General features: G+C 41.3%; 2 protein-coding genes across 4 annotated transcripts; both read right to left on the bottom strand.

Annotated features, from left to right (window-relative positions):
• Positions 1 to 27: 27 nt before the first annotated feature.
• On the bottom strand, positions 28 to 3700 carry LOC104926593 (rab GTPase-activating protein 1-like). The gene is made up of 8 exons (XM_010740477.3): positions 3199 to 3700; positions 2486 to 2563; positions 2169 to 2279; positions 1632 to 1736; positions 1450 to 1533; positions 1293 to 1364; positions 908 to 1168; positions 28 to 462 (listed from the first exon to the last, which is right to left on the bottom strand). Exons 1-8 carry the CDS (start codon positions 3307 to 3309, stop codon positions 295 to 297), a joined length of 990 nt encoding a protein of 329 aa, XP_010738779.2. The 5' UTR covers positions 3310 to 3700; the 3' UTR covers positions 28 to 294.
• Positions 3701 to 6513: 2813 nt separating this feature from the next.
• On the bottom strand, positions 6514 to 17397 carry LOC109142748 (protein FAM163A). 3 transcript variants are annotated; one of them, XM_019277442.2, is made up of 4 exons: positions 17335 to 17397; positions 10079 to 10167; positions 8283 to 8397; positions 6514 to 7533 (listed from the first exon to the last, which is right to left on the bottom strand). In XM_019277442.2, exons 3-4 carry the CDS (start codon positions 8373 to 8375, stop codon positions 7153 to 7155), a joined length of 474 nt encoding a protein of 157 aa, XP_019132987.1. In that variant the 5' UTR covers positions 8376 to 8397; positions 10079 to 10167; positions 17335 to 17397; the 3' UTR covers positions 6514 to 7152. The 3 variants fall into 3 exon arrangements, with proteins under 3 accessions (XP_019132987.1, XP_019132988.1, XP_027130390.1); XM_019277443.2 differs by having other exon boundaries at positions 17340 to 17397; XM_027274589.1 differs by having other exon boundaries at positions 10079 to 10189; positions 17335 to 17365.
• Between the last annotated feature and the right edge of the window lie 3595 nt (positions 17398 to 20992).

Below are 20992 nucleotides of genomic sequence, written 5' to 3'. Positions count from 1 at the left end.
GCAGACAATATCATACTTGCATAATTTTTTATTTAAATTATTTACAAATAAGAGAACTATGTACAAAGAACTCACGTGGCACGTAGGTTTGCTTTACAAAAATTTAAAAAACTCCATCAGTGATGTAGAGGTTGTAAAAGTGGTGAACAGGCAAGAGAGTACTGTACATTAGTACTGCCCTCTAGTGCACAAAACACAGACAAAAGACATAGCAGCTTCAGTGTTACACAACAGTGCACTTAACAATGTGAAGTAACACTCCCTGATCCTTTTTGGCATCCACAGTCCAAACTATCAGACATTTTCTCGATTGTCTCTGTGAGGCCACGACAGCTTCTTGGCGCTCCACGCAGACAGGGAGCCACCGTGGAAGTTCCAGCCAGTGGTGAAGGCCTTACTGATCCAGCTGTTCTTCGCTTCCTCCAGATCTTTGGCCAGGATTCCTTTCTGGTGCTCCAGCTCCTGTAGCCGAGTTGAAAAGCAGACGGGAAAATGTGAATTTCACTTTGTAACAAGTTATTCTCAGTCCATATTTGTGTGTAATATAGTCTTGATTTTTAAGTTTAATAAAAAATGGGTGAAACACCTTAAATTTAACACCGAAAGTAATAATGTGCTTCAAGATAATCACTGCTTGGACGTGGTTCTTTCACCAGCAGCGTCTGGGGAATTCTGTCCTATTTCTATCTTCACTCAGGCCTACATGCATGAGAGATAAAGTTGGTAGTTGCAATAATAAGCTTCTTAGATGAGTTGTCTGAATGAATACATTCCTAGGAAAGTACCCACAAGTACAGACTTTCCGCCATGTTTGAAGTTTCATTTACATTTTCTTAAGTGACAGCGCACGATTAGCTGGAAATTGAACACTTAGATTTCCCAAATACTGTATGTATGTATATCTCACCTGGATTTTGCACTTGGATTCCACCATCTGGAGTTTGGTCTGGGCCAAGTCCTGTTCCAGCTCCCTAATCTGAGCTTTGAGAGACTCCTTCTCCTCGTCGTCCCTCCTCTGCTCTGCCTTTTTGAGACTTTCGCTGTCCTCATTGCAGCCTGGGTAAGCAGGCATCCCGTGGCCCTCTACCGCTGCCAGCTCCTGAGCTGTGACGGACGGTTCATCTGGATATACCACTTGTTGACAGCGAGAGCAGGCCTTCAATGCACTCTGCAAAGAGAGGAGGAAGAGCGTCAGAATGATAGACCACCTGCTGTCATGAATGAACCCTCGTGAGAAAGTTAACCAACTGAGGTTTAGCAGATTAACAGATCTTTAGGAACTCTATTCACACCTTGAGTAGATCCAGCTCCTCTCTGTGGGCGGCCTGCTGTCTCTCCAGACGGTTTGTCAGCTGAGAGCAGATCTGAACAGAAGAGCGTCGACATCATTAAGCATTCTTACTTAATATATCATTTATGAAGCACACAGTAAGTCCCATTGATCTGCACCTGCTTGTAGTCCGTGATGATACCCGACGACCTTTTGACGTCCTGCTCAGCCTTCTCCAGCTCTCTCCGAAGCACTTCCTTCAACTATAAAGAGAACAACAACAAAAAAATCACCTCAGTCATGCATGTCGGCGATTACATTAAAGCTATAACGTCGTGATCAGACACATGATCAATCTAACCATAGCAGCTTCTTCCTCTTTGCCTCGCTTCTCCTCTTCTGTGGCCCGAAGTCGATGTCTGCTATGCACAAGGTCTTCGGTGAGCTCGTCCACTCTGTCCTCTGCCTGAAATGCACATTTATATTTGGGTTTTCATTTCTGTGTCATTAATACAGCTATTTATACACACTGCTTCTTTCGTGTTCGAAAAAAACCAGGCTTCTGTCTAGCCATTCATAAAAAAAAATCCAGCATTAATTCAAGTTTGTATTTATATTCCTTTAGATAAATGACTGCATGCTTAGCTCTGCTGGCCTTTTTATTGGAGTCTTTTTTTTAAAGAAAAGAAGTTTAAGCAAAGACTAGTTGACATTTTGAGCGCACCTGCACAGTTTCTATTCTAATACTGGAAAATGTTAGAGTTTTATTAAGGTTACTCGTCTCCTGAGAGGCTCCTCCAGATTTTTAGAGTTTCCGAGACCTTCAGCAGGTGAGTTTGCATTTTTTAAATTAAACCCTTGCACCCTTCTTTTGCGAAGGACAGCAGCTTAATCGCACCTTGTCCAGAGCTTTCCTCAGGGCGACCTTACTCGTGATCAGTCTGTGGGCAAGGTTGTCGTTCTCCTGCTCCAGACGGAGGCTGGCCTGCTGGAGCTCACGGTTCTCCCTCTGCAAAACAAGACAGAGGAATCTATCAGGGTCTGCAGCACACGGCAGAATACAAACTCTGGAAATCAGGTCATTTAAAAAAAAAAAAGAAGAAAGAAAGAAAGAGAGAGAAACATGAAACTTTTTAGATTTATAAAGTTTGGATAAAGTTGAGGTTCAAATACAGAAAGTGGATTCAGACTTGTAGGAAATGAAAGATTTCTGACCAGGTATTTGTCCAACGGGTCTTCATCATCCATTATTTGGAGCAGGCTTTCCCTCAGTTTAGCTTTCTTCGTTGGGACCTGAGGGGGGTTAAGAGAGTTGAGGCTTAATGAAATACAGTAATGTCATACGTTGATGGAGATGGAGAAAGCAGTCTCCGCCAAAACAGATCCTGTGCCGGATGCTGCAAGGGCGCAACAAATCAAGACCAGGCCCCCCAAAAAAAGAGATCGCGATGAGAGATAAGATAGAGCTGAGCACATCGGGGAATGATAATAGAGGAGAGTGGATGGGAGGATTCTTTTTAAAGCCTGAAATGACTCATTTCCATATCTCAGATATCTAAAATGAGCAATCAGAATGAATGTCTTGTATTTTGAATCACGTTTGTCATGCAGAGGAATGCGTTTGTTGTTGTAGTGCGTAGTCAGTACAGGAAGTTTTGTGCGCAGAGTTTGGTTGTTTTTCTGGTTCAGTCTAACTTTCAAGTGACTTTAACGAAGCTCCATCCATTAATAAGCGAAGAAGGTTTATATCTGCAAGATATTTTTAGTTTGAAATGCTCAACTTTATAATTCCCTCACCAATACTACGGCTGTGCAATGGCTTTGGATCTAATTAATGCTTAATTGCTTGAAAGTGGTGCTCTGAAAGTGACTATACATTAAGAGGAATGTGATGCAACTGAATGCATCCATGCAAAAGTGGATCTTACTGTGAATTTAGGTTCTGTGTCGGCCACCAGGCAGGCCAGGATCTCGTCTTCACTCATCTGCTCCATGACGTTGGCATCGTAAGCCATCATGACGGACACCTCCTCCATCATTGTGCCCAGATACGCAGTCCAAGGAGACAATCACCACCTCTGCAGGTGGAAGCTTCAAATTTCAAATGCGGGAAATCGAGATAATCCACCAGGAGCGTTTCTGACACGCTGTCAGTATCCCTTGAGTGAATCAGAGAGATGTGAAGCGAGCTCAGAGAGGCTCGTTTTTACTTGTGACGACGCATGCGAAGAAGTCCAGCACGTGAGTATAAACAGAAAATATCAGGACAAAGTCCAAGTTGTCCTGACGCAAAGGAAACTCTGCTTTATGGTCCAAAGGTGAATAACAGAGAAGAGATACTCCAAACAGGTAAAGTGTAGTCTACACTTAAACATGTAACAAGCAGCAGTCAGAGCCACATACGCACAGTGACAGGTGAAGGAGTGTGTGTTACAGGTAAATGGTTGGAAACAGGCTCAACAGGGTTTATATGTGACCTGAGAGTGTGTGTGTGTGTGTATGTGTGAAGGAACGACAGTCTTAGACACACCCACTACAGTGCTCACCTTTCTTATCACCTCACCTGTCTCATCTCTCTCTCTCTCACACACACACAAACAAAAACAAACTATGATCTCGAGTCAGCTGCTTGAATCTGATTTATTGGGTGATAATGAGCTCACACGCGTTCGTTTTCATCATCCATCTTCCTCTCGTCCCTTTTCTTCACACTCTTACACTTAGCTGGCACAGATGCTGCGCGAACCTGCCAGACAGCCAACTAGTAAATGATGTGGTATTTGTGATATTTCACCTCGGGGTGTTAGCGTTATACAAGCCCGTCGTTCTATTATTGTCACGGGCTGGGCTTCCTGGCAGGAGAGCAAACGAGTCCAGCAGGTAAAGTGAAAGAATAGCAAAGCATGGATGTAGGATAACAAAGAGGATCCAGAACCTCCACCCGTAAAATGACACCCACTTTTTTTTTGCTCTCAGTCCTAACTTTCACATCACAGTTTGCAGTTTCTTCCTTTCTCATTTATTATGTTTTTTTTTCCTGTTGACAGTTAAGTTTCATTTCTTTCCAAGTTTCACTTCCCTTTTTCTCTAAGCTTCAGCTTTCTGTGTGTTTTTTTCTTCTTCCCACTTTTCGGTGCTTTTCCTTTTCTTACCAGAAACCAGTGATTTCAACACCCTGTGCATCTACTATCTGAGTCATTTTAACTTGAAGACCAACCAGAAAAAGTCCAGGCAGATAGAAACATTTATTCCTCCTCAAAAACAAGGAACATTTTGTGAAACTTGGTGGATTTTTTTTTTCTCTCACTGTATCAGGTTATACCAAAACTTACAGAAATATCTGAAAAATACAATTTTCAACAGTCAGAACAAGAAAGGGGAACTGAAAAAACAACAACAGGTCGGCTCTGATACAGCAGTGGTGCAACAAACTTCACAGGTCATCACAGAACCGGTGAGCACAAAAACTAAACCCCTTTCACCAAACTATGTTGAGTGAGTATATTGGCTATGTGAGTGGACATTAAAATAAAAAAGTTTTACAGATATAATTTAGCACATACTTCTGAACAACAAGGGGAACATGTGAGGTGAGGGAAAGTAAGGAGATGTGATCATGAAGCTCGGTGGAAACAACGTGCGAATACACTGGATAAATATCTTCAATATTTCGGTTTAAATAGCGTCGTTTTTTTTTTTTACAATTTGTCACATTTTAGCTCAATTTAAAGGATCATTTCAAAGTGGATTTTCCCATTTCAAATGTACATTTCCATTCTCTTCCCTTTGCCTTCCTCTTTTGTGTTATAACCGGCAGAAATGCGGAGAGAGATCAGGATGGAAGAATAATTGAAGAGTAAGGAAAACTCACATTTGGCACAAACTCAGTAAAACACACTTAAACCCTGACGTCCCCCACAAAAATTACAATACTCCTTAAAAATATATAGAGTCAGGCATATAATGTGGAATAACACTGCATCTTGTTACTGTATAGCAGATATAATGGCTTATAAGATACAAAACTTAAGCTTCAAGAGCAACAGAGTATGGTACATGATCCTAAGTATCGCATTTCTGCCTCTCTAAAATCTGCAGATGTTTCCTGTGCTTTCACCCATTTCAATCTGCAGACTTAGATAACTTATATGGAAGACACTGTAGAACCAACCTCATCAGTAGTTTCAGTTTCGGTACAAAGAAGTGAAAATACAAGCAAACTTAAACTTTGTCTGGCAGACGAGAGCCAAACTCCTTCGAATAGTTTCTGCACCAAAATTGCTTAAAAACGTATAATTGCTCTTTTTATCTGAACAAAAACAGTTTAAGCTCTATTAGAGGTTTCTGTAGTTGGCAAACGACGACGCCTAATAGAAAAACCGTTAGCCCTCTTGTACAGTGAGCTGGATGCGATGGGAGGAGGAGGAGGAGGAGGGGGGGGTTTCTCAGGCTAACCAGCACAGGCAGGCCGGGGGGAGGGGAGGAGGTAAACAATGCAGGAGAGGAACAACAGGAACTAAAGATGGTCCTTTTCACTCTGTATCACATTACCAGATATATTCGGGCTGTAAAGATCGAACTGACTCTATAATTCTCCAAATATCAACATCCCAGCTCGCTTATTTTATTTTAGGTTATGCAGAAATTTAACCTGTCCTGGGCATGGACTCAAAAATCTTATCAAAGGTGTTTTACAAAGGCAAATCAACGTATCCATCAGTGTAGGGAAATTTGTCATAATCACTAATATCTAATCAATCATCTTTTTTTCTTTTTTTTTAAAACTAAATAAAGACATTTGTAGCTTTCAGCCTTTCGGCAGAGATTGAGCTAAACTTGAGTCCTGCAACTTCATAATTTATTTTTTATTATTAGTGAACTAACAGCAGGTGGAGCAAGAGCATATTTTTTTGCTTTATTTTGCAGGTCTGTAATTTACAGACCATTCTTTAATATTTTAATAAGATTCCTTAAAGATCTATGTAATTAGTGCCAATTGAAAGGAAACAGAGACTATATTAAATTACACTTCTGCAGTAACATGGAGCGTACATACTAGTATATGGAGTTACCAATAATAATCCATAAATATCAGAGTCTGTGTTTAAGTTGAGGTTCAAGAACTTTCCTATTTTTCCTGTGATTAGTATTAAATTACATAGTTTCATCCAGAAAACCTAAATTATTTGTTACATTATTTTGTTTTATTTAACAAATTTTATTCTATTTTTTTTTAGGTTGTGAGCTTCAGTTATTTAAAATAAGATTTCATGAGAAAAAAAATCTGTATTTTTTATATTATGTATAATGATTCATTGGAAACATGGCTTATGGGAATTGCTTAAAATTTGCATTCCTAGCACCTACAAGAAAGTTTACTTGGCTGTCCGAGGACCCTTTTTATATTAACACTTTAGCAGATGGTCACGTGTCGCTGACCACCTTCAAATGTGGCTTGAATCGCTGCATCAGTCCAGGCACATTCACATAAATTTAGACTGGATCATCGCACCTGAGATCCGAAAGACACATTTTAATTCCACATGGCCCCATGTAAAGAGTGATGTACCATTGTACGGCTGATAAAACGCTGCTTCATGCTGCTGTCTGCAGCTCCCCTGTGGGCACGGTCCAGGGATTTGTTTCCCACACAGAGGCTCTTGTCAGTGGGCTCAGTTTATGAGTCACTCCCATGGATGAATGAGTCTGGAATCTGTGGCAGAAGTGAGCATGTGCAGTAATGTGGGCGTGTGTGTAACTGTGCTGTATTGTGATCCATCACCTGAATGTAGTCCCAGACAAAAGGGCATGTGCTAGATGCGTAAATGCCAGGTGTGTGTAAGTATGTCATAATGTTTTTCCCACGTGTGTGTGAGTGTGGGTCAGACCTGGGTGCTGTAGGGACGTGGTGGAGGAGGAAACATGTCCGTGGGACTGTAGTAACTCAGAGGGGACGAGCCCTGCGGGTTGACAGACAGCGGGAGAGAGACAGACGGGTTCTCGTAGTAGGTGTGGAAGCCCAGACGCTCCCCTCCGTTGCGCATGTTGTCTGTCGGTCCAGAGCGGAGAGGGTACGGGGGGGAACAGGTGGGGCAGTGGTTGTGGTGAGAACCCGTGTCCAGCTGATCCAGAGAGACGGGGCTGATAGCCGCTCCGTCCATGGCGAGGGCGTTGCAGGCATTGCAGGGAAAGTGAGAGAGAGGGTCGGCTCCCACCACGGAGCCCATGTCCACCTCAGAATCATTCTTCTTACAGCAGTAATACTGCAGAGGGTAGACAAGGAAGAGGCCGGGGCAGAGAGAGATGCAGGTTGTGAATATCGAGGCTTATTTGCTTCCTTGCCAGGATAAAGATGAGAAGATTGAAGTCACCCTCATATCTGTACAAAGCTAGAGGCGGCAATTAGCCCAGCTTAGCATAAAGACTGGAAACAGCTCTCTGCAAAATTAAAGAAAATATCTACAAACAGCTCCTTAATTAACACTTTTCTATTTAGTTTCTTTTATTCATACACAAACAGCATAAAACAGTTTTCTTCTTTGGTATAACTGTACAGGCTTTACATTCACAGTGAGGCTGCAGTAGTGCAAATAGTTACACTACTCTTTTTTTACATTACTGTCTGTTAAACAAACAGGATAACATATGTTAATGTGTGTGACCTTTAGAGGTGCCAGAAGGCAGATTTGGACGTTGGAGTTTTAAGTCTAATCACCTCCAGGCTCAAGCTTAAATTTACCCTAATATAGTAACTTGTTTTTTGTCTGTTTGTAATGTAAATACAACTTTTTGTATACATAAGGCCTTTAAAGAAGAGATATGGGTGGAAATACTAATGCATTTTTATTTAATTGCACAGAAATATCTTTAAAGGTTACAATCATTAAAAGGTAATGTAGCTACACGGTGTCTAAACAACAAATTTCATGGATCACTGAGCTCTTTATCGAAATAGTTTAATTTTAAAAATCCTGCGTTCAAATGACCGAAGCACACAAAGCGACACTGATACCTGGAGTCTACAGTAACAGAGCACTGCGACGATGCACAGCAGTATCACTCCGGCGAGAATTCCTCCGGATATAACAATAGTTCCCGCTGACATTCGACCAGCTCTCCATCAAACCCTTCGTAAGAAGAGAGAGAGAGATGAAAACAAGAGAGAGAGGGGAAGGAAAAAAGAGAAAGAGCTGATTAGACTTCAGTAGAGCTAAAAGTTAAAATGTTCTGCATACTTACGTCCAACAAAGGTTTCTATAATGCCTGCAAAGATAACCAATGTAGGCTGAATTAGTATATCCGTGTTAACATCATGATGTAACCTCAACTGATGAAACATGTTGTAACTTATCGTGCGGCCGATATCAGATCAGACAGCTGGGGTAAGTTTGAGGCCTCGTAGACACAGATGAATGAGAAAAAAGGAAGAACCAACGCGGGCCTACAGAACAAGTTTGGCGCTCTTTGAATTGAAGTCTCTAAAACTCTACAGAAGCTACTCATCACATTGATACTACTTGTGTTTGACTGTGTTTGCGTCACATCGTTCAGACAGTGTTTCGATGTCTGAGATATCAGCAGAATCAACAAACCATTGATAAATTGCTCCAAAGCATCTGTATCTGGTACTTGCACACAGATAAAATCAAATATTAACACTAATTTAATAATAAGAAACGGCCACAAGTAGAGCACACAGCAGAAGTACACTGTAAAAAAGGTTTTAAAAAAATGGCAGCTGTGGTTGCCAGAATTTTACTGTAATAAATATGTTATAACATTTTCTAATATCACCGTAATAGGATATAAGTACTGCTGATTTCACGTGTACAGCTGGCGTTTTATTCCATATTTTAAAATGTGATCTTACTGTGAAGAACTGTAAAATATGCCATTATATATTACAGTGCTTTACAGACAGACTCTAATATAAAATACTTCTTTATTCTGTATAAAATCCCTGAAAAGTGTTAATTATGAATATAGGTATACAGGAAAACACAGTCATACTTCATGGCATATTTTACAGTCTTTTACTGTCATGGTTTTTTACAGTGTAGCTGATTAGGGACATTAAATGATGTTGCCACAAAGTTAGCAGTGAGAGTAACCAAGTTGCAATAACAAAAAGTTTTTTCTGTTCCTCTGCATGAAGGCAGCATAACGACATAAAGACTGGAACAAGAGGGAAACTAATTAAAAAATATGCCTGTATAGCTCAATAATATGTTATATTATCTTTAATGCATTCACAAATAAGCTGTTGTTCATGCAACCGTGCGCATTTCCGAGTTGTCACAGTGGGGGTGATTGCGGCTATAGACAGAGACAATCGGTACAGAAGTGCTGAGCAGAAATTGTGAATCATTTCAGTAGTTACAGCATGTTACTCCCAATAAAGCGACAAAATTCAGTTTGCAGGACATTACTGAACGATGCACATCAGAGGGGATTTAGAAGTGGGTGTACCCAAAGCTGACTAAGTTGCTAGAGTTGCTTGTAGGTATATTTTCCTGGTTCCCTTCTGTTTCCAGTCTTTTTACCAAGTTAAGCAAATCACCTCCAGTCTACAACTCTGTAAAAAACACACACAGACATGAGAGTGGCATAAATTTTCTCATCTAACCCACAGAAAGACAACAAATAAGTCTATTTTCCCCAAAATTTGAACCGTTTCTTTAATTTCTCACCCTTCTTGTAGCTACATGTTTTCTTTATGATGAGTTCGAGGAAAAAACAAACAAACTTTGACCCCCTTGCAGCAGCAGCATCAGCATCTGAGCTCTAATAGAGGTGATGGACACTTACATTAGAGGACAGCGGGAGATGCAGCGATGGAGAAGTGTGAGAGGGGAGGAAACCATGACAGGCCTGTGGAGTGTTACTCTCAAAACCTCCTGCAGGAAAAGAAAGAGGCTTCTGTCAAGAGAATATGAAACACATATAAATCTGCAGTTAATTATCATGGATTAATCTGTTTTTTTCTGATTAACTAAGTGATTGATTGGCCTAGTTACAAGTTACCAGATTCTTAAGTGATGTTTTTAGATGCAACAGCCCAAAAAACCCAGAAGTATTTAATTTATAAGGATATGAGACAGAGAAAAGCAGCAAATCCTCAAATTTGTGAAGCTAAAATGTGGTTTTAACATCAGAAATCCATGAACTGATTATTAAAAATGTACCTCTAGCATATAAATCACACCTACTGTTGACATGGAATGTGATTTCACAATAAAAATCCACACATATGGGCATAAATGGCACATCACTTACAGTAGAAGGAATGTTAAAAGCTCCGTCTACCAAATGTGAGTGAATTCCAACAGGACCACTTTGGCTGGCAAACGGATACTCAGGATGTCGACGGATTAGCATATTGAATGCAGGCAGCACCATGCTGCGAGCACTTGCCATATGGCCAGTATGTTGTATGCATATGTGCAAGTACAGTCTCAGCATACCAAATGTGATTCGTGCGTGGATCTCCTGTCAGTGTGACTGATTGAAAAAGCACCTCTTGAATAATCATCATATGATCACCTACTTTCATTCAGATGTATTTACTACACCATTGAAACCACACGTATAACATAATGTTTTGATGGGAACAGAGCGACGTAAGACATCTGACAAATATATAGAAACATGCACAAACGCTGGCAGATTACAGTCAAGCGTTCGTGCTGGATTGCAGGTAAATAATCTTAGATGAATAGCTCACACAGGCATAAATAAAAAGAAATCATGTCCAGTCTAGCTTTAAATCGACTGTATAAACAGAAAGCAGTACGTGTGTTTACTTGAATAGATATAAGAGTGTGTACGCGTATGTGTTTGTGTGTGGGTGGCTTGATTTCTCTCTACTGGCAGCCGCAAACACAACGTCTAAATAGTAACACAGAAAAAGAGAGAATGACCTTTTCTATTAGTCTACAAAATGTCTGATTTTGACATTAATTTAGACAAATTTAAATGGTTGACTTGTTCATTCTAAGCGCTGCCATTATAGTAATTACAACACCAGGCGAATTTGTTTATCTACTGTTCAAGTTGATTAACTAAAACATCCGGATATTTCTCGGCGGAGGAACAACATTTAATTATACCAATTAAATTGATGGAAAAAATGTCAAGCTTCTTTCTCATTACTGCTGAATTAATGTAATTTTCCAAAAGCTATGAGCCTCCCAAGGCTGTAATTTGCAGTGGATATTTAGTCTTCCTGCCTAATGAAATGGTTTAAGCAGCACTTGTCTGGCACTTGTTGTATTGTCATAACTTGACAAATCTAAGCCAGAGGGTTAAAACAGATGCTGTAGTGTAAGGTTGGATGGTTTTGGTCTGCTGCCTGATTGTGGAGCCACATGTTACCCCACTTTACCTAGAGTCCAATCCAGCCAGACGTTTCTTTCCCCGTGTCTCTTTTGCTTTTTTACGACGGCCGGACGGGAACAAAAATCCAAGGTGAGTGGGTTGTACCCCTTAAAAATTGTGACTCTTATCATGAATCTTAACATCGTATGAACATGAATCTCTGGTGTGTGTGTGTGTGTGTGTTGAGCATGTGAGCGCTCCCTCCCAGACAGCTCACTCGATGCAGTATCTTCCATTGCGTCATCGTACTAAATTATATACACCGCGGGCCACGATAATGTCGTTAAAAGCGATGTCTCTCTTGCTCCCGTTTTCTCCATCTCCTCCCTCTCTAGCTCACTACTTCATGTCTTCTCTGCCCTCTTTTTTTTGTTGCCTCTCATTCACTCTTTTAGCCAATCTTCCTCTTTCACCACACAGTACATCATTCCCCTCCTGCTATTCCCCTCGGCTTTCATGGCATGACAAGACTTGTGCTACACTTTGTGCAGAAATTATAGTCTTCTCTGGTGAAACTCAACACAGACCAAAAAAAAAATCTTTCTAGAACCAAAAATTTTGACTAACATGCAACCAAATTATGCCAGAAAGGGAGCGTTGGGGTAAAGCTTCAGATTAGAGAGTTTCCAACAGACTGGAGAGACAAAGACGCCAAGTGACAGAGGACGGGAGATTCATCTCTAACGCTGTCAGAGTATCTTAACCAGCACAGTTCATATGTGAGTCTCAGCGGGGTCAGAGCTGTCTGATTCGACTGGGAAACACAAATCCGAGCAAACACAGACACATATAACAACCCTTGGATCACAAAACAACCCTGTGCCCTGAGAGGAGTTAGAGGATCTGCCAGAAATCCTGTTGGACGAGCAACAGGGATGAAGTGGGATGAGATGACGGTCTCAGAAGATTTCCACAACACAAAAGCACTGTAAAGTAATTAAGTGTACCACTCCCAGGTGACCAGTAGACTCCGGTTTAGACGTGTGTCTGTCAAATGAGCTTCAGTGATGGTGAGTAAAGGATTCAGCTCTTCACTGTACAAGATAAATGTGTATCCCTGAGATCTGCAGGGATTCTGACTGAAGTACAAAAGCAATGCTCTAAGTGGACTGAGAGAGAGAGGGGCTCAGCAAGAAAGTAAAAAGTGTTTTACTGTTCATTTACTGTGCATCCATTCATGTCATGTTTCAATTTGCACAAGAACCTTTGGATGAAAAGTAGAAGAACATGCACGTCAAAGGTTGGAAAAGTTGATGCATCGATAAAATGCAACAGTGTGTCGTGGAAATAGACAAAAACATGGAAACTGTGGCGTGATGAGAAGACTATCATTCTTTAAATTAATGTTTTTTTTGCTTTATATGTTTTCTAGATTGTTTTCCACCATTTGAGGTTTCTTGTACATCGTTGGATTGCGATCTGTTCTTCCATGGTTTATTGGCATCTGGCAGCAGGAATTAACACCACCGACTGTTTATCACGAGGTGATTCACGTCAAACCTTCAATCAAAGTGGTTGGAAGGGGATTAAAATGTGTGCCACATATGTGACCCACAGTTGGAGCCTTTCCAAAGGTTAGATGGACATATGAAATCCCCTGGCAGTGATGGAGTGCAGAGTATATGTAGGTATACAGAGTATACTTATTTTTCAGTTCTCACTGGGTACACATGTTTCTAAATCCTTTCATCAGTGGCGTGGCAAAGACACGAGACAGATGTCCAATTTGATGAGTGGATGAAAAAAAAGGAATACTTCACTTAAAATTAAAAATTCATTATTGTAGTTGTCTCAGTCATCTGTGGGACAGAATTTACTTCGATATCTGTATCACTTCTTCTGTGGCTAATGTTGATTTCATTATCATCCTTACTCCCTGAAGTCAAGCAGCAGATTTATACAACTGGCCCATTTTTCAGGGAGCTAAATATCATACAGTAGTCTTACATGTCACTGTTTATAATTTTGTTGGACATGATGCTTTAATAAACACAACTCAACAAATCAACAAAAGATGGCCACCTGCATTTCCAGCCTGCGGCCATCCGCTGTATGTCATATCCTGTCTGCCAACCCTTTCCTGTCATTATCAAAAAGAGGAATAACAAGATTAGAAAAGATTATTTTAGGATAAAGAAAATATCTTTGATAAAAAGTTGAACCCACATTGAACATTGAGTAAAGGGGACTCCAATAACAGAGTTTACTATTCAGCTAAAGCTACAGTTCACACTTGAACCCTCATAATATGGTCAATAGTTTAAGTCATCGCTTCTTCTCCACAGCAATGGTAACTGTCAAAGTCGGAATAATCTGAACTTTGAGTGCATTAACTGACGAGGGTAGTGTTTTGCCCAGTTCTGCCCATAAGAAAACAATGGCATAGCTAGCTCAGAGCCAAGCAGTGACCTCCATGCCTGGGAAATGAAGCCAAAGACTGCAATCCCTTGAACGGCCACTTGTGGCTGGCTCCAGAACGAATCAACCTCCATAAGCACCAATATTAAAATGCCAGAAGGCAGAAGACGTTGGCGGCAGCCAGAGCCACATATCGTGAGCTTCAAAACGATTCTTCTGTTCATTCTTTATACTGTCAGTGCGCAGAGCGGTTTTACAACTGATCATAACTACTTCAATGATTACAGTAATGTATCTGTGCAAAAATGTGAAACATTATCTGATTCCAGATTCTTAACATGTGAGTCCTTCATGCTTTTGTTTGCCAGGTATGATAGCAAACTGATTAGCTTTAAAGTTCGCAGTGTTGGTCAGATGAAACAAGCAACTTTAGGCTCTTAATCCTTATGAGTTGCAGCCATACATCACATATGGCATATCGAGCCATTTCATAATTAAATAATAATAATTAAAACCCATCACGTAAACCAGATGGAAACATTTATTATAGAACTAAAATGAACTTTTAAATGTGAACAGTTTCAGTGCAATGACTGAATACAGCTCGACTGCTTTTTGTGGTTTTGTATGTTCATCATGAAAGTAAAATTTTCTTGTCACTGTCGTGTGATGTTCATTTTAATCATATCATCCAAACATATCTCTTTCTCTTTTCACACTTAAAATCAGATGATTATACCTGTGTTCATCATCTAGTTTCGACCTTCGTAATGTTAGAAATGCTGAGAAGGGTGAAGAGGTTTCACCCTCCACTTGCAGAACTATATTTAGCAGTTTTGTCGTCTCTTGACAGTGAAAAGCAGGAGATGAGAGGCAGCTGAGAGAGGTGTCATATTTTAATTTGTTTTCTCTGTGGGAAATGAAACGATCCTTGCAGTCAGCTGTATGCCAACGCACAGAGACACACAAGAGCTAACACACATTCAGCGCGCACTCTTACACAACCAACGCCAAACACATCCCTAATCGAACGTTGGAGAGGTAAAAACGCCGCTCTCCTCTGAAGTTTTCACGTGGGATGATGTGGTGCTGATTTGCGTTTTGAAATTAAGAGGTTTTTCTCCCATGTGAGACTGAGGGAGGCACGAAAATTAGAGAAGCTTTGAAAGGGAAATTTAATTAGCAACTAAACTTTAACTACAAGTTAAAGGAATAGTTTGACAGTTTGGGAAATCTGCTTTTTTGCTTTCTTACTGGCCGTTAAATGGGAAGATACCACTGTTATATGTTCAATATGAAGCTGGAGCCAAGTGGCAACCTCTGTGGCTGTGAAGTGAAGCCTATGCTGAATGCCAAAAACTGCAGTTCTTCAAACGTCCACTTGAGGCTGGCTCCAGAAATGAGTCTCCATAAGTCCCCATGTTCAAATGTCCAACTTCACAGCAGAAATAAACATGTTTACAGCCTGGTACAAAAAACACTTTGGTCTCTATAGCTAACTTCCACGTTCATGACAACTGTACTGAGGGTGAATTTATATACAACTCACCTGTTCAGATTATATTAAGGCTTAAAGTTATGCAGAATTAACAGCGTGGCTGCTTTGATTGACAGGTGGATGCCATTACAGGTAGCACCCAGGCATCATACAGCCTGCCTCAGGTCCACCATTGATCCATGTCTTCCCCTATTTAGCCGATTAGATTAGCCAGAAGGTGGAAGAGGCAGGACTGCCGACACTGCAGCGGCCAACAACACCAAAGAGTTTGAGCTTCATAGTGTCTCTTAAGAAACCTAGAAACCCTTTATACTTTATACTAAACAGTGGCTGGAGCCAGCAGTTGCTTAGCTTAGCTTAGCATAAAGACTGGAAATTAGGGATGAAGCTAAGTAACAAACTCTCTACTTCCACCTCTGAAACTCACTTATTAACATGTTTTATCCTGTTCCTTTGATCAGCAACAACACATTGTGGTTTCATGTGGGGTTAGGTGCTGGACTAGTTCCTGGAGCTAATCGTCTGCACTCTAGTTAAAAAACGTTAGAAAATAGTGAAAATCGCATGTTCCTTGAACACAAAGCAACTTTTTTAAAAATGTTTTATTTTGTCCCAACGGTTTAAAACTCATTAACAAACACAGAGAAAAGAAGCAAATCATCATATTTCAAGAACCCTGAAGCAAGTGCTTGGCATTTTGCTCGACAAATCGACTTTTGATTAATTTTTCTGTTCTCCACTAATTGTTGCAGCCTCCGATTATATTCCGTTTTATATTCCTTAAAATGTCTGCTGGCTTATTGCGCTAATCATTTTTTATTTTGTATGTCTCATTATCTTGTGTCATTACAGATAAAAAGAGAGAATACTAGAGCGGCAGTGTGGGATGTATTAAAGCTATTTAAAAAATGATTAGCGTTTCATTTTAAGAAAACATTTAGTCATTACAGTATAGTTTTAATTCATTTCGAAGGGAAGAAACTGAGAAGCTGAGAGAAGATTTCACAACAGGAGAAGTGCTTACACAGAGAGAGGTGAAGCGAGAGGGTTGCAGCACCTGAGTGGCTCCTTGATATCTCCATTCTTAAATAATGATATGAATATTTCGTTGAGGTGGCCTCTAACTTTGCGCTGGAAAATCACAGCGAGTCCCTGCAATTTTAAAGCCCTCGGGCTTCAATAATTCAAGTATCATTCCTTTAACAATATTTTTCCATCACAGGGCAATTTAGTCAGATAGTAAAAATCGGGACTTTGTGCCTCGTCCGCCTCTGAAAGCACTCATCGCAGCGTGTGAGGAGAGGAACGCATCCACATCTAGGACAGAGACACCCACTGCTGGAGCAGGAGGGAACAAAGACAGCAAAGAGTGTGGGGTAAAAAAAAAGGAGGGGTGGAAAAGTGGATATTTCATTTTCAAATACTCTAAACGGAGCTCAGTCATCTGTTTTTTTAATGCATATGACTGACAACGCAAATGCTCTGGTCTCCTTTTTGTATTTGAAGTGTCATGATTACCTCGGTGTTATTTATTTTGGATCATTTATGGTTGACTAATCTGCATGTGTGGACTGAGCACGGTGCAGAGAAACCACAGGAACCCAAATGAGCTGCAGAGAGTTCCCCAGTTGAACACATAAGAGCTGAAACACAAGTGAACACTTTGATTTGCTTGGTTCGCCCAGAGCAAGATCCCCCGAGGTGCAGAGCAGAGATCAGACACACCACACCAACATCCTTGTGGCAAAAGGTTTAAAGTAACCTTCCCTTTTGACCTGTACTGGCAAACAGTGTGTGTGTACAGAGAGGGATAATGTGAATAAACACATACCTTACCTGTAGAAGTCACCATCTGGGGGATGATGGCATCATTGATTGTGTTGCAAAGCCTCCTGGGAAAGCAAAAGAACAAAAAACCCAACATGACATCAGTTAACCGTGATGCGAAGGAGACGCCTCGGGGCCCCAGCAGTGAATGTGGTCAGCACTGCTGCAGCTACAGTAAATGAGCCTGTTTGTGTGTGGAATAGATCTGTCTTCATTCACATCATAAATTCATTCATCACTCCAGCATTTATCCACCTCCTCAGTCTCACATGCACTGATTAAATGCACAAGAAATATGCTTCAATTGTAGTTTTAATACACCTGTAATTTCCACAACACAAAACAGAAATTATTGTGCCACATTAATCTTAATTAAGGTGGCCAAAGTGCAGATTTTATGGTGATTAAAGCACATAAACTCTCTTTATTTCTCTTGAATGCAAACAGCTTACAGTGTGTTGAATTCTCAGTAATAAAAACACCTTGAATGGATTTTATCACCTTATTATGTTGCACATCATTGCAAGTAATGTCAAACTAACAAATTAACACTTTTCTGATACACACATAGCTCCTGTTTAAACTGGAGGTCAGTTTAGCAGCTGTTACATCACTGATCAGCCTCATTTCTACTCAATTAAGCGGATAAATTGATGCGCAGAGACGTTGCGTGGCGCACGGATGGTTGTAAAGCCAGCAGCATGCCTTACCTTTCAGACTGGAGGAAATCTCAGCAACCTGTTTGAGAGAGCGTTTCTTTTCTTTTTTTTAATGTATATATATCTGTGGTCGATCCAGTGTCGTACGCGGCTCCACACACACACAATGAAGTCCGGTGATTTCCTCTCCAGCGCCGGGGATTAAAGACGCACGGAGCCCCTGTTTCCAACCAGAACCATCACGTCATTTATCCCCTCTTTCCCCCCTGGTTCACTTACAGCCAGGTACCAGTGAGGGCCTGTGGGAAATCTCATGGCATCCTCCTCCTCCACCTCCTCCTCCTCCTCTTGTGTGAAGCGCTGGAGACGGATGAGACGAGGCGGCAGTCCGGCTGTTGAGTGTCATCGCTCCGCGGCGGCGTGGCCGCGTCCTCAGCGCGGTCCCCTCCCCTGGGGGAGAGGGGGGCGGTTTGGCACCCGCTGCCGCCGGTCCCGGCGGGGCGGGGTTGGAAGAGCAACACGGGGTTGAGGGGGTGTCAGCTGTTAACCGTGTGATATCACTTTACCGGGAGGATGAGAGGTGGGCTGGAGGTGTTAATGGGTAAGGGGTCGTCACCATCCTGATGTAACTGGTAAAACTGGTACCAGTCTGTCTTTGTTGAAGCAAACCTGCAGCACTGATCTCTCAATTGCAATGAGCCACCTGAATGATGGCAATGATCTCATGATCCAACCTGTTTATATCTGCACACCACAATTGTCATACATTTTTTATATCCAGGCAAAAAAACCTTCTCTGTGAAGGTAAAACCAACACGAGCGAAGATACCTGTGGGATGTAAACAAGGTAAATTATTGAGACGTGGTTAGAAACAGAAAGTACAAAAGCACAGCTGACAAACAAAGTTAAATCTCATCATCTTTTCACTGACAGCAAGGCTCTAGTTTGCAACAAAGCAACTTTTCTACCATAAAATAAGACATAAAAATGACCTGTAATCAGGGGGATGCTGTCTCCATCATCTTCTATCATCACTATCGAGAAGTAAGTCACACACCACCAACTGTTTCACTGATTCTGGTGAAACTGGATCATATTTTATGGAGAAAATGTTTCCTGGTTTTCCCTCTGATGTCTTCCGGCTGCTCCTACGCATCAGCTCTCTCAATTTGTTAACTGTGCAGAGATCAGAGCAGCAAGGGAGTGTTAGTGTTTGTACCACAGGGGTTAGAAATCACAGGAGGGTTTTTAAGCCCAGGGCGCAGGCGCAGGCGAATGCTGATGCAGAGGTAGGGCTGATGTCGTGCCAGAACCGGAGCTGGAGGAGCAGGCAATGCAGCCTCTATGGACATAATGACAGAGGAGCTGATGTTGACGGAGGAAGCTCAGGGAGTAAATGAGTAAGTGAGTATAGCTGTCCATATTTACCACAGTGATATACTCACACTTTCCCATCTGAAGCTGCCCAGTACAACTATCCACTGATGTGCAGGTCACTGGGCAGCTTCACTGGAGCAGTTGGGGGTTAAAGGTGTTTGCTCAAGGGCACCTCAGTGGTGATAATGAGGCAGGGCTGCTCTGCTGTAACAAGATGCCCTTAGATACTTCCACTCTCGTGTACATAAGTAGAAGCACTCAATAATACTCTTAACCAAGGCTTTATAAGTTGCTGTTTTGGGGTGTCTGCTCAGGGGAACACTGGTGTGTTAAATGAACCATGTGCTGCTTTATTCATTAAACCACTATTAAATAATCCGAGGCTGTTTTTGTGAATGTCCTAATATTAATACACAGTACCAACTACATCTTCTTACCACATGCTATTAAACTCTATGATCTGACACATTAATTGCTCTGCCCTACATTTACTCCACATGGAAGCCATTAACTGCCTTTTTGTTGTTGTTGTATGAATCGATGCTGAATTAAAAATACAATAAGACAAATAGAAAGTCTGAAGTCTTTGTAGGTTCTTAGCAGCCGACTACACTGGAAAAACTGGCAAGCAAGCCTCCATCTACATCTTCTCCAGTTTCTTCAGGGTGGCTGGTTTGAGTGGGAGCAGCTTTGGCTTACACAGAATCACGGCTGGGAGATCTTCCATGGAAAGTCGACCTTGTTTAAACAGAACTTCACCGACTTCTGGCATTGTATCTTCTGCTCGCTTTGTTTAGCACCAGTGAAAAAAATGACATCAACTGTCAAGCCCCATTAGCTGTAAGTAATATCTTTATTAATGGTTCTAAAGAAGCTGGTGATCTGTTTTTTTTTTTAAAGAAGTTTTTTGATTGCTGACGGACACTCAACATGGCTGTGGTCATCTCACTACTCGATTACTGTGACGGGCCTCACCGGCCTGCGGAGTGAAACCCTTTCAGATGATCCAGAACACGGCGGCACGCCAGTTTTCCAATCAACCCAAAAGGTCACGTGTTACCCCGCTGCTCATCAACTGGCCACCTGTAGCAGCCCGCATTAAATTCAAATCCCTAATGCTTCAGCTCTGCACCCACTTACTCGAATACCATTTCACAGGCAAACTTTTTACACCACGTACCACCTCTGAGGCTCTCCAAGTACCACCACTATGACAGACATTAAAATATAGTAGCGGTAGTTTATTAGTAGTAGTTTTATTATTATTGACTCTCCCAGTTCAAGAGCCAGAGCCAGTTTGGTGGAAAAGTTGTACTCCTGATCCACACTTCTCTTCCTCATACATCCCATTCAGCGGCACATGTGCAGTATTTTACCTCTCATTAATCATGGTGGTGTGCAATCTCTTGTTTAGTTTCATTTAAAAGTTTGCAGTATTTTGATAGTATAGATTTAAAATCAGAGATTTCTCTTGTACCACTTGGGGTACGTTGTGTGCCACTGCCATAGTTTGAGAATGGTCTTAGTTCACCATGAGGGAAGGGCCAGGGCGATCGTCTCTTAAGCTCAGATGTAGCTTAAGGATTATTTCATAAGTCTTTGTTACAACATCTTTATCTTTCTAA

Source organism: Larimichthys crocea, chromosome XXIV (genome assembly GCF_000972845.2).
Source record: "Larimichthys crocea isolate SSNF chromosome XXIV, L_crocea_2.0, whole genome shotgun sequence".
Taxonomy (NCBI): domain Eukaryota; kingdom Metazoa; phylum Chordata; class Actinopteri; family Sciaenidae; genus Larimichthys; species Larimichthys crocea.
The sequence above is the reverse complement of the archived record's forward strand: the minus strand, read 5'-3'. Positions and strand labels throughout refer to the sequence as shown.

Excerpts from the sequence above, each read along its gene's own strand:
- LOC104926593 (XM_010740477.3), bottom strand. The coding sequence starts at position 3,309 with ATGATGGAGGAGGTGTCCGTCATGATGGCTTACGATGCCAACGTCATG. Across the intron at positions 2,280-2,485 it reads ACCCGTTGGACAAATACCTG|AGGGAGAACCGTGAGCTCCA; the intron begins GTCAGAAATCTT and ends CTTGTTTTGCAG. Across the intron at positions 1,169-1,292 it reads AGGAGCTGGATCTACTCAAG|AGTGCATTGAAGGCCTGCTC; the intron begins GTGTGAATAGAG and ends CTCTCTTTGCAG.
- LOC109142748 (XM_019277442.2), bottom strand. The coding sequence starts at position 8,375 with ATGTCAGCGGGAACTATTGTTATATCCGGAGGAATTCTCGCCGGAGTG. Across the intron at positions 7,534-8,282 it reads TCTGTTACTGTAGACTCCAG|TATTACTGCTGTAAGAAGAA; the intron begins GTATCAGTGTCG and ends TACCCTCTGCAG.